The sequence below is a fragment of the Ctenocephalides felis genome, unplaced genomic scaffold (genome assembly GCF_003426905.1).
Source record: "Ctenocephalides felis isolate EL2017-DRISC unplaced genomic scaffold, ASM342690v1 CF-g0.4_SCAFFOLD_01170, whole genome shotgun sequence".
In the NCBI taxonomy this organism is placed as follows: domain Eukaryota; kingdom Metazoa; phylum Arthropoda; class Insecta; order Siphonaptera; family Pulicidae; genus Ctenocephalides; species Ctenocephalides felis.
In genome coordinates this window covers 35960932-35974241 of record NW_020537324.1, presented here as the reverse complement: position 1 = coordinate 35974241, position 13310 = coordinate 35960932, and the positions used below count along the sequence as shown (strand labels likewise).

Genomic DNA, 13310 nt, shown 5'->3' with positions numbered 1-13310 from the left:
CGAAACGTATGGATTTAAAATAAATTTTTGAAAGAAATTCATGTTTTTTATTGATGTTATGCCCGATTATTAGACTTTGTTAATACATATGTCAACATCAAATTCAGAATCATACAAAATATATATATATATATATATATATATATATATATATATCTTATCTATGATATATACTATATTTTAAATAATTTGTTGAAAAACATTTTGAAGCATTGCACAATAAGTGATTTGAATGAACACTTTGAAAATTCTAGCCATTACATTTGCAGATTTGGAAATTATATTTTAAATAACGATTCTCAAATAACAAACAAACACTTAAAAAAACATGATTCTCTCATAATAAACACTTTTAAATAAATAAAATCAGAAGTTCACGTTCTCACTGAATAATAAAGCAAAAAATAAATATTACATTAATATTTATTAACTCTTATTTACAATAATTACTATATTCTAAACTTTAAGTTTGTCAGCTAAGGAACAGGAAAGTCCAGTACCATCTGGTTCTACATTCAATTCTGATACGACACCATTGTCTATCACCATAGAGTATCTAAAATTTAAAAATGTTATAATACTATGATTAATTTAATAAAATAAAAATGACCTACCTCTTAGAACGTAAACCTCCTAAGGGCGCCAATTCAACTCCCAATCCAAGTTCTTTTGTGAATGTACCACTTGGATCTGCAAGCATTCTTACCTAAAAAATATATATGATTTTATTCCTTTGTCTTCATAGATTTGGCAATCACAATTTTTCAATTCATTTGTATATATTTTTATTAAGCCGTTTTGAATTTTATGACATCATAATTCAATTTATATATGTATGTATGTATGGAAACTTGGTCTTCGCCATCATCATCAAAAATATATCTTTTTAAATTTCAATAACGTCATGTTGTTGGTTTCTAATCAATAATTAAATCAGAAGACTATCGCCCAATAGTATTTACAAATTATCTTTTCCATTGCTTTAAAAAATTCTAGAGATCAGGCAGGAGATAGTAATTGAAAAATTACAATAAAATCATTTTAACTGATCCTTAATAATTAGTAGCTGAAGGAAAACAGCACTATTGAAAAAATCACAAAAATAATTTAATATGATGTTCCGGTTATTTTATAAATGGAGAGTAGCTTCTACTTCGTTTATACTATTTTTTTTCACATTTGTTCATTGTTATTTCCAAAATCTTTAGAAAAATATTGGTTTTGTATTAAGTTTTCCAATTAAAATTGGCTAAACTATTTTTTTTATACCAGTTAAATAATTATCAAATTTTCAAAGAATCACAATAAATTTCAAATTTTATATTTACATCCACTCAAAAATTATGTTTATTATTTAAGCTCATCCTCTCAGATTTAAATCAAATCTTCTGTCTAAGAGAATCAATTATTAGTTTTATGTAAAAAAGTGGATTATTTTATTATAAATAGTTATTTGATTAGAACATTTGAATGTAACATTGATATAATTTGAACATGCTATTGAAGCTAATACATTGAATAAAAAAGATGGCAAACATTTAAGCGATTAGAAACTGGTATTATCAATATTTATTGATTTTGATTACTTATTTTTTTATTCGAAGTATTGGCTGGAATAACTTAATATATATACTGCAAATATTTGCTCACTGTGAAAAATATTACTTAGATAATTTTTAATATTTTCATAAATATAAAACATTATCATTCAACTTGCTATCAAAAGTCATTATAAAAATGAAGTCATTATAAAATAAGTCATTTTTAAAGATAAAACTTGTAAAGAATATTACTATTGATAATATTACTTTCAATGTTAAAAAACTATTAAATTGTACAAATATATGGCAATTACAGTAGGTCTGTTAATAAATAACAAAATAGTATTATTTTACTGAAAGCAAATGTAATCGTCTAATAAGATTGTAAGCATTATGACATCAGCATGGGCATATGGAGCCCTGGGGCCAAGGGGACCTCCAACGAGCGTAAGTAGAAATGGATAAAGACTCTACAGCAAAACAATGATTTTTTAAATAATTAAATAATTTTGACGTAGTTAGCATTTCCTTTTGTAATCGAAAACTATAGAACTTCAACTTGTAAGCTAAAGCTTTGAGAAAATTTATTTCTGCAGCAAAATATTTAAAAAGATTTTAAAGCTTTGTATGTACTTTTCGAATACAATGATATCTATAATATTTTTCAAATTAATTATACATTTGTTTTCAAACATAGCCTATAATAAGGCTAAAGGTATTGAGTAATTATTATCAGTGAGGGCTTTATTATTAATTCCTGCTGCAATTAATCAAAAGAAACATGAGACATTTTTAAAAATAAAACTTGTAAAAGATATTACTATTGATAACATTACTTTCAATGTTGAAAAACTATTAAATTGTACAAGTATGTGGCAATTAAAAGTAGGTGTATTAATAAATAACAATTAGTAAATCTTTTGCACATATGATAAGTAAATATGCTTGTGGATTGCAAATATGAACCAATCTATTCCAGTTTTATAGTTATATTTTTATATTTGTTTTTGTTGCTACTTGAATTGTTTGAGTTAGTGTATCAGAGTTGATTGAATTGCAATACTTAAATTTAAGTTAAATAAATTTAGAAAGCATACCTTTCCATTGCTCTGCTGATCCTTACCCCAAGCACTCATAACAAAAGGATCATTAACAGAGACGCAAAGAATTTCAGCAATTCCACTCTTTTTTAATTCTTCAGCCTTTGCAACATAGCCAGGTACATGAGTCTATAAAATTAAAATAAAAATATAAAATCATTATAAATATTAAATTAACACTTATGGGATGGCACCGATTTCAAAACAATCTACTGTACTGGCTGTAAACTTGATTTCATTGTGCATGTTATGCATTTTGTTTGATAAAAATTTGTGGTCATTGAAGGACATACATTTAAAGTATTAATTTATTTTTGATCATTTTATAAAGAATGGTGACGTTCAAAACAATTTCCAAAATGCATAGCTGGTTGATTTTGACATGTTTTACAATAAAATGTTGTTAACTGCCGTCCCCTGGTGCTTTTTTGTCGAAACAGACAACTTTTCTTTCTCTCGCATTTAGAATATGCCACTGATTAGTCAGTATATTTGTTCATTTTTGTGCTGCCATAATGGTTTGTTTTTTCTATTATATTGTCTAATAATTCATTTGTAAAATATAAAGTAAAATAATCTATTGGGTGTCTTATATTGTTTGGTATTTGTAGTCGGGGTGTTTGTTGATGTAGGTCAAACTTGATTATTGAAAGAGAATCGGCACATTTGCTAATGTTTTTCCACTCTTCATTTAATTTGTCGAACTTCTTCTTTTTGTTGGTTGGATAATATCATCATCACATTCATCACTCTCTTTGCTGCGATTAGTAATTATGTAAAATTTGTCTGTATGAATGTCTATTTGAAACTCATCTTCACTACTGCTTAATTCACAAAATATACCAGAAGTTTTGCCATATTTAAAAGCGCTCGGCCGTTTCAAATATTAAAAAAAAGACTATATAACAAAGAAAAAGGCTAAAAATACTACTAAAATAACTTAAAATTATTTTCAAAATACAATACTCTGTTTATCACTGCTATATGTAATTTATTCAACTTTTCTATGCAAACTGAGTCATTGTTTATAAATGCCTCACAGATATTGTTTGTCCACTCAGGTGGACAGCCGTCCCCAAAGAGTTAAAATATTAGGTTGTCAAATATCTCCCTTTCGCCTTTTTGTATTATAAACCAATAGCAAAAATGCGGAAGGGAGATATTTGACCACCTAATATAGAATTAAAATGTTAGTGTTTAGAAAAAGACAACTATAGTGTTATGCAATTATATTTATTTACCTTAGAACATCCTGGAGTGAAGGCGCCAGGAACAGCGAATAAGACAACTTTTTTTCCTGCAGCGAGATTTGCAATATTCACTTTGTTAGCTGGAGTGTCTTCAAATAAGTCTACCGACGGAATTTTATCGCCTACCTGTATTTTTAATAAATAAAATGTCATATGCTTTTGTGTTGATTAATTTATTCAATTACCTTAATCTGAGCCATTGCTGATAAATGCAGTGAACGAGTTATCCCTTTAGTAGCTAAGCCACGAATAAGGTTTCCAGCGATCAGTGCCATCAATTATACAGTAGAGTAAAATTGCAAGCGATCAAACGAAGAGCGAGCCGAACTGATCGCACATAACCTAAACCGTCATAAAAAACGAGATAGAAAACACTCCGAAGGTCAAACGACAAACAGTGCGATATCGGTTATGCAAAATCATTATATCATTATATGGATCGTTATCATGCCATCATGCTAATAATTAATGATGATGAATGTACTTAAAAAATAAATAAATAATGACGATACTTTACTTATACGTACATAGTACTAAAGTTGAAAATTTAATTAATTATTAGACGTTTTTACCCTTAAGTAAGTACTTATTTTCTTACTTATAATGATTCTACTTGAAATTTGCACATTCAAGTTGTTAGATTAAGGTCATTTGTAATTATATACCCGTGAACAAGTCTCTAATTGTAAACTATTTAAATTTCATTCATTAAAAAAAACTAGTGGTGTATAGCTTCGTGCCTTAAGACAAAGTTCTCGAACTTATTCCTGTACTAAAAAATATTTTTTTAAAAGAAAATTAACATTTTTGAAAAAAAAAATTACTTTGAAAAAAATAGATTTTTGAGAAACTTTAAATTTTTGTCAAACTGCTTTAACTGCATATGCAGTTAAAGCAGTACGATTGCTTTGAAAAAAAGTTCAAAATTTCCAAAATATTTCAAAATAAAAGAGACATTTTTTTCAAAAAGTCTTTTTTTCCAAAAAAGTAAATTTTTGTCAAAAATTTAAAGTTTCTCAAAAATCTCTATAGAGACAAAATATCGAAGCGCGTAAGCGCCGTGTCGCCGTCTAACGGACAAACGATGTTACGGAACCCATGTAAATGTAAATAAAATTTATACGTATTATTAAAATCTCCATAAAATATCTGATAATTTGATGTCCCTATGTCTAATGATTATTTTTGACCTCCAAATGGCATTTTTTTTACTTTTTTCACTAGATCTCCGAAACCGCTAGATCTGCCTTCTCGAAAATTTAATCAGTTCTTCATTTTGTCAATACAAGTAAAATGTTTTTTTGATCTATTAAAATCGGGCGCTCTGCCCTCTTGAAAACAGAGGCACAGTTTGTGGCACTTTTTGCCCCGTATTTTCGAAACGACTAGACCTGCCTTTGCCAAAAACTAATCAGCACATCTCCTTATCAACAGCAATTAAATCTTTTTTGTATAATTGAAATCGGTTGAACGTTGTTCCGGATATCGTCGACGAAAATTTGTATCCGCACACACACATACATCAATTTTTTCTAATTGTAAGGTATGCCAAAATGCTCAGAAACCTCTGAAACGTAAGCATATATAAACATTTTCATTTCCGAGTTTTTTGCGATTACTATATCTTACCTTACGGAAAGTTAAAAAATAGTTTTTTTTATTCTTTCAAAGTTTATATACTCAAGAATATGTGTACAAAAGGATTTTCCAAAAATTTAAAATATTTTGGAAGATATAGCTGTTTGAAGGCGATAATCCTCTTGTGTTTCCTTCCTTCGCAAAACTTTAAACACGTTTTTGTCGAAACTGTCTTTTTCAATACGATACCCACGATTTCTGAATTTCTACTGGACCGATTTACTTGAAACTAAAGTTAAAGAGTCTTCTTCATTCATCATTATTCATTTCTTTTCAGTTTGAACTATGATCATACATAAATTATGATTTTCACTATTTTTGCATAAAAAGCAGTTATAATAAATAAATTGTAAAAAAGCCGCTACTTTGTGTAAAACTTGTTTTTTTCTCCTTGGATTATTTGGAGAGCCAAAATCATCAGTATGGTCAAGCACCAATTTTTTGAGACCCCCCACTTCATCCCCTACGATAATGCTATTTTTAATTTTTATTTATTTTTTATATTCTCAAAACACTATAACTTGTAAAAGAAGATATAGAAAAAATATTGTTTATCTTTTCTTTATTGCCCTTCTTCAAACATTGCATTTTTTGTCCAAACCAGAATACCCCCCTTAAGTATCAGCAGCATAACATTTTATCAATTTAGGTACAAAGAATGTAACTCGAATTGGCTCTCTAATAAAATATTTGCTTGTGATCCGAAGAGACTTGGGAAATGTAAATTATAATGTACAAGTACAAATACAATTTGAAGTATAAAAAAAAAAAATTGTAATTATTCACCATTATCTAAAATTGCAAAAGTTTCTACAGAATGTTATCTAACAATAAGTGAAGAAATATATTGTTTTAAGTAGAAATTTTCTTATTGTTGAATATTGTTTTGAAAATGTATGACCTAATGATGTGATATAACTTAAAATACTTGATAAAATGTACAATGTTAATATAATATCAATTTGTAAATAGTATTGTATATTTCTAGTCAAATGGTACAATTGAAATTGTATTAAAATGTCATATCTTGCAGTATTAGGTAATAATAATAATAATCATAAATTTAAATACAAGGCCAATATCAATACATTTACAAAAAAAGGATTATCAATACAAATTAAAAAAACATAATATTTCAGGTAAAAATCTAAATACAATTTTGAATAGTTACAATATTACTTTGCCTTTGAATATCGGATGTAAGATAATTCATTAACACATTATCTTTTATTCTTGCTTATTATTGTTGTTCCTTGCATATGTTTATTTCCACTCAAAACCACATAAGCAGAATGTGTTTCTTTTTGCTTAGCTTGAAGCATTCCTAAAGTACCTAAAGGTGTGTCTGTAGAGCTCATTTTCTTCATTAACTGCAAAACAAAAAGTAAATATCATATAAATGCAATTGTATTTTTGGGTAAAGGATACACAATATTACAACTTACGCCTTCTTGTTCATTTTTCTTAATTCTCTTTTCTACTTTATTTTTTCCTGGTCCTTTTCCATGGAATTTATGTGATAAGTATCTAAAAGCTTCTTTTGCAGACAGTACATGCCCATCATCATCTATATAGTCCAATTTCACATTTGGTTTAAACCCATCTTTTTCTTTAAAATCTGTGGTAGGTCCAGCATATCTTTCTCTGCGGCCTCCAAATTTCTCGTCATCCCTTTTATAATATCACATATATATAATATATAATATATATATAATATATATATATATATATATTTGCTCTATATGTATACATATTATTAATGCAAGTGCATCTTTTCTCAGATGTTAAAAATTTATTATATATTTCTTTTTATTATCAGAACTTATATACTTATATACATACCCAAAACTTTTATCTTCAATAGAATAATTCTTAGCTTGAAGGTGAGCAAATCTGGAGCTACTTGGCCTGTTTTGATCTTCTTTTTCTAAATAACCTTTGCTCATAGCTAATTTGAGGGCGCCGCTAACTCCCCATCCAATATTTGGTTCATCTTCCAAAATGGGAGCTGTAATAATAGGAGCTGGTGGTGCTACTTCTGGTTTGTCAGTGACTTTCGACCAAGAGCCTTCTTTTGTATTTGTTTCGACATGCGGGGGAGATGCACTTGGTTCATATTCCTAAGGTAAAGTATGAAAGGTAATTAGTGACCTTACTATTAGCATTATATTATATTATATATATATATATATATATATATATATATATATATATTTAATACATGATTAGAAATAAAACCAAATTGATTAAGTAGCAAAATCATTGATTGATTGATTAATAGCTAATAAAAAAAATTATTTTAATCAACTATGGGATAATAAAAAAAATAAGCCCAAATGAAATAAATAATTTCATTGATTTGTATGAATAACTGATTCTGTATGATTATATATCACAAATCGCTATATCACTGATTATATATAATACAGATAAACCAGAGAGAGGTAGACAAAAATATAGCATCAATAATGATATGTAATAAACAATTGAAAATAATGAAATCACAAACACTCTATCACAAAAATCAAAGCCCTTCATACCATCAAATCATTTGGTTCTTCATCTCTATTTCCAGCAAGACCATACGTAGGAATTTCTCCAAGTGATCTGCAGAATTCTGCTGTAGAATTCAGAACAATGGCCCCATCCAGAGGAGCTTCTTCTTTTATTTCAATTTTAACATCTAAGGGTGCAATTCGAGGGCCTTCTTGTTGTTTCAATTTTCTTGCTTTGCTCAGAGCTAACTCAAGCTCATTGTCAACTTCTGGTTCAAATTTTATGTCTTTTATGTCTGTAGGAACATCTGTAAGCAATAAAGTAATACTTATATATTGATGTTTCATAATAGATTGAATTAATTATTTACCTGTATCATCAGTAATGAGAACATCTTGTTCTGGCTTAGGCCTCCTATGCCCCAAATCTTTCAACCATGAATTATCTGAAATAAAAGATTTACTTATCAACATCATATGATATTTAGACTTTATTTAATTAAGTAGTAACTAACAAAAATTTCATAATGGTTTCATTGCTATTACAATTAACCCAATTACTGACCATTTTCAATTTTAATGAAAATAGTATCATCAAAAATAATAAAAGTTTTATTGATTTATTTGTTCACATCCTTTTTCACAAGTCTATAATTGTAGAGATAATATTAATGAGATATAATTTTATTATCTCCTAACATATATAATGATGCATACAAATTTATTGTAGAAAGTTAAAAACAAAACCTTTACCTTTTAGTCATAAAAACTGCAAATACTAACGAGCATCATTCACATTATTTTATATGGAAACGCGTTTATTAAAATTGAGAAAATATTATTTAGATATTATTTCTAAGAATCATTAATCGATTAATGCTTCTAAAAAAAGGATACTATGAGCACATGGCATAAATATGATACTCACTTGAATTATCCATGGCAAGCAAATCATCGGCTTTCAACATTTTAGGTTTTTGCCTAATCTTCCTAACTTTCTTCTTTGGTTTTTTGAATGCAATTTCCTCTGGAGTAAAATATTCTGAAGCCAACTTAAGTTCTGGCAAATTCAAACTTTCTAATCTTTTGTTATTTAGTTTTGCTTTAACAGAATCTATAGTATTTCGTTTTTCAATTTTTTCACCAATTGTAAATGTATTTTTAGCAATATTTTTATCAGAATCTATTACTTCATCATATTTAGCAAGCAATGTTCGATTCTCAGGATCAATTGTATCATCATAAGCATCATACCCATATTGGTTGGGCTTCTGCTTTTTATTCTCATTGCTCTAAAAAAGAAATTATGATGTTATAAATTGTTAAATAAATTCAAATTAATTTGAGTGTAAATTAACCTTTATATATCTTTCATCATCAAGGATGTTAACGTTCACAAGAGCATCTCCTTGATCTTCCAATATGTCCTGGTCTTTAAGGGTAAGTATGATATCTTTACCCTCTTTAAACATTTCTGCATCATGTTCTACGCGAAGTCCCTTCAAGTGCTTTGCATTATATACTCGCTTTTTATCAGATTGTAGATCTTCAGCTACCAATTCTCCAACTCCAAAGACAGCATCCATTTCTTCCAATAACTTGGCCTATGGTAATTGTGTTAATATGAAAATAAAATACAAGATAGTTGAGACCAACAATGCAAAAAATGACTCACCCGTTTACTAGCTTCTTCCTTTTGTTTCTGTATTTCTCTGTTTTTATTAACCCAAGCAGCAGCATCATCATCTTCATCACTTTCACCTAATGTTTTTACAGATGCCAATCTAAATTCAAGTTAAAATAATAACACAAATTAAAATTCATTTCAACTGAAAAAAGGTTGTGGTTTGAATAATAATCCTGATGTTGCAAATATTTCATGTAAGAAAAGGCTTAATATTTGATTCATATTGTGAAAATGATTTTATGCTATGAAGTAATTTGAATAAATATAGCAAGTTGAATTAGCAATAATTTTGAATGAAATATTCCTTATCACAAAAATTAAAGATTTGTAAAATTTCTTTTAATAAAAACAATAAATATTTTAATTTATTAGAGTGCACAATACTCTAATTTGAATAAAATTTAATTATAAAACAACGATAAATTAATTAATATTGATTAATACTACTACACAATTTATTGAAAGTGTTGATGTGAAATTAAGATCATGTATAAATTCATCAAGATTATATTTTTTAGAATCACCAATCGATTGAAACAATATTATGAACTGAAATATTTTACCACTTAGAAATAATTTTACCTCTTTTCTAATGCCCTTTTCTCTTTACGTATTTCTAATTTGTCTCTTAATTTCTTCTCTGTATTTGTCTTAGACAAATTCTTTGCAGGAGCATGGTAAAATTCTCCTAGGTCATCTACTATTTTGCCATCATTAGATGGTGCTAAAAAACAGTTCATCTTGTAACAAAATAAATTAAATAAAACTTAAACTTTTTTAATATTTAACTATATTATAGCAAACCTGTGTTAGAAGAAACTTCCAATGGCTTTAGTCCAAGCTTTGCACGCAATTTATTGGTTTCCTCGATTGATAGCGATTCCTTATGACCAACATTACCCTCTTCATCTTCTGATTTATCATTAAAACTTCTACATCTTGGAGGTGAAGGTGGTGTTGGCGGTGAATGTGCTGAAATTTGTGGTGCTGGTGGTACTTCTACACAATCTGAATCTATCAACAAAAATTAATTATATAATAAAAACTGTTATAGTTCTCCTCATACGGTCAATAAACATTTCATGTAGTGGAGTAACGTTAGAAACAGAGATGTTTGAGTTTTACAAATTACATAAATGTCACATGTCACAATTCAATTTTCATAAATAAACTTTCAAATCTTGTATCACATTGCTTTATCTAACTTAGCAAATTGGTATTCATTGAAAAAATTTAGTTTCAAATCCAAACAATACTAATCTTAAGTTTTTTAAGAATTTTTTGCAATCAAAAAATTACTATGAATCTTATGATACTTAATGTTCAGTGAATTATTTACTATACTGAATTTAGCATTTTCAAATTTCATATCCTTGTGAATCAATACTAGTACTTAAGTACAAGTATTATAATATGTTAAAAAAGAGTTAAAAGAAAAACATTCTTTATTAAATGTTTCGATGCTTTAATATGTGAGATCATTTTGCAATTTAAAATAAAATAATAATGAGTATAATTATATGGACATAAATGAACTCATTAATATAATTTAATTTAACTGATTAATGTCCATATAATTCTATTCATATCATTGTATTTTAAATTGCTGAATGATGACACACATCAGTGTCGAAACCTCAAATTAATATATGTTTTTCTTTTAACTACTTTTTTATTTGACGAATTTGCTCCTAATTATTTTCAAATATATTTCAATGTTGAAAAAACTATCAAGATATATACATGTATATAACAGATGTATTTTGAGTGGTTAAATATTAAATTAGATTTAATTTAATTTTTAAAATTAACATTATTTAATAAATTAGTGCAAAAAGAGTGCTGTTTGTTAATATTTTTAATTTAATATATATATATATATATATATATATATATATATATATATATGCAAGACAGTTCTCAATATCTATATTGTCAATATTTTAAATAAATAATCATTTTGAAATTGTAAGAAGTTGCAAAACTAATCACATGTTTGTAAGTTTTAATTCACATCTCAGAATAGTAGCATTAAATAAGATTGTACATTGTAAATTTTAGCATAGATTCATAAGAAAATGAAATTAAAGCTGACTTATTTCGATTTTTTTATAAAAAAAAGTTTCATCTTAAAATAAAAGTTTGAGAAAGAGGCACTGTCACTCAAATACTCATTGAAAAAGCTATAGTTCACCATTTTTATGATTGTGATCAAGTTATCAATTATGCTCGCATATTATGAAATAATTTAATCATATAGTTCAACCTGTGAGATGCAATAAAATTTCAGGCATTTGCCGATTAACCGGCAATCAAATGCTGCATCCCATACAATTTGCTGTTGGCATGCACCTAATGCCATTCACTTAGTTTACATTTTCTGATCAGAAATATTGAATGATAAAAAAAAATATAAACATGTTATTAATTGGATTAAATCAATTCCATCAAATACGCCCAAGACTACTCACTGGGATCTCATCCTAGATTTTCCACCTTTACAACTAACGTTACTCCACTATTAAGCAAACTTCATATTAAACTTAATTATTAGTTCGACAAAGAACACAGAAGGAATATTGACTTCAAATCGATAATTCCATTTTGATTTGACAGAATCCTGCTTTAGATGTTTTCAATCCAATTCTGAAATCAACCAAAACACAGCTAATATTTTGTACAGATGATATACATCGAGAACCTCAACAAGGCAAAAGGTACAGTTATACAATGAAATGCTTGTTGTCAGTTCTCGATATTAGGAGCATAAATCCATGGAAAATTACCTGCACTTTCATAATCCAAGTGCCTTCTATCATGTTTTTCGCGTTTTTTATCATGACGATGTTTCTTATGTTCACGCTTATATTTTTCTGGAGGTTCTAAAGAACGAGATCTAGACCTCGAACGAGAATGGTGCCTCCTCTTTCTTGAAACATCCTTATCTTTCTTATGTTTTTTGGTACTTGAACCCATGATTTATAAAAAAGCGATTAATTACTTTTCTATCGGCGAAAATTCAATTTAACTACCCTTTTTTGTTAAGAAACAATATATATAATTTGACAATCAATAATATTTATTATCATAACCAACAAGTCAAAAAATATGTTAGTAACTTCACACTAGACATTCCGAGTAGTGCGTACCAACATTAGCCAGATAATAATCAACAATACCATCATTAGGACCGCTATTTTCAAAACATAGAATATGTAAAATTGGAATAAATAAACAAAAAATGTTAAAAAATATTCAAAACAAATAAATAATTTATTAATTTTACTGCTCTACTTATAAAGAATGTAGTTACATATTTATAAAATATAATAATGCTTTCATCAGTATTACATCATATTGTTTTCTTTATTGAGTTTTTTTTTTAAATTTTTTGATAAAACCAAAATAGAATTAGTCATGCAGAGTTCAATTTTCAGTTGTTATATTATTATACAATACTTATATTGTTTGAAATAATCGTTAACATCGTATGGCATTATACATGTAAATAATTAAAAAAAATCCGCAAAGCAAATTGATTTTACTTATTTGTTAATATGTACAGAAACGATTAAATTAAAAAGTTAAATTAGTAGTGT

General features: G+C 27.4%; 2 protein-coding genes across 2 annotated transcripts; both read right to left on the bottom strand.

Moving 5' to 3' along the window:
* Positions 1–407: 407 nt before the first annotated feature.
* Positions 408–4282, bottom strand: LOC113366524 (peroxiredoxin-5, mitochondrial). The gene is made up of 5 exons (XM_026608145.1): positions 4077–4282; positions 3883–4017; positions 2639–2770; positions 615–706; positions 408–556 (listed from the first exon to the last, which is right to left on the bottom strand). Exons 1-5 carry the CDS (start codon positions 4164–4166, stop codon positions 457–459), a joined length of 549 nt encoding a protein of 182 aa, XP_026463930.1. The 5' UTR covers positions 4167–4282; the 3' UTR covers positions 408–456.
* A 2433-nt stretch (positions 4283–6715) lies between these two features.
* On the bottom strand, positions 6716–12761 carry LOC113366006 (U4/U6.U5 tri-snRNP-associated protein 1). Its single transcript, XM_026607553.1, has 11 exons — positions 12498–12761; positions 10516–10725; positions 10294–10435; positions 9700–9808; positions 9383–9628; positions 8953–9316; positions 8396–8470; positions 8070–8332; positions 7372–7649; positions 6975–7200; positions 6716–6899 (listed from the first exon to the last, which is right to left on the bottom strand). Exons 1-11 carry the CDS (start codon positions 12685–12687, stop codon positions 6750–6752), a joined length of 2253 nt encoding a protein of 750 aa, XP_026463338.1. The 5' UTR covers positions 12688–12761; the 3' UTR covers positions 6716–6749.
* Between the last annotated feature and the right edge of the window lie 549 nt (positions 12762–13310).

Excerpts from the sequence above, each read along its gene's own strand:
- LOC113366524 (XM_026608145.1), bottom strand. The coding sequence starts at position 4,166 with ATGGCACTGATCGCTGGAAACCTTATTCGTGGCTTAGCTACTAAAGGG. Across the intron at positions 707-2,638 it reads ATCAGCAGAGCAATGGAAAG|GTAAGAATGCTTGCAGATCC; the intron begins GTATGCTTTCTA and ends TATATTTTTTAG. Across the intron at positions 557-614 it reads GGAGGTTTACGTTCTAAGAG|ATACTCTATGGTGATAGACA; the intron begins GTAGGTCATTTT and ends TTTAAATTTTAG.
- LOC113366006 (XM_026607553.1), bottom strand. The coding sequence starts at position 12,687 with ATGGGTTCAAGTACCAAAAAACATAAGAAAGATAAGGATGTTTCAAGA. Across the intron at positions 10,726-12,497 it reads CTTGGATTATGAAAGTGCAG|ATTCAGATTGTGTAGAAGTA; the intron begins GTAATTTTCCAT and ends TTTTGTTGATAG. Across the intron at positions 7,201-7,371 it reads ATTGAAGATAAAAGTTTTGG|GGATGACGAGAAATTTGGAG; the intron begins GTATGTATATAA and ends ATATTATAAAAG.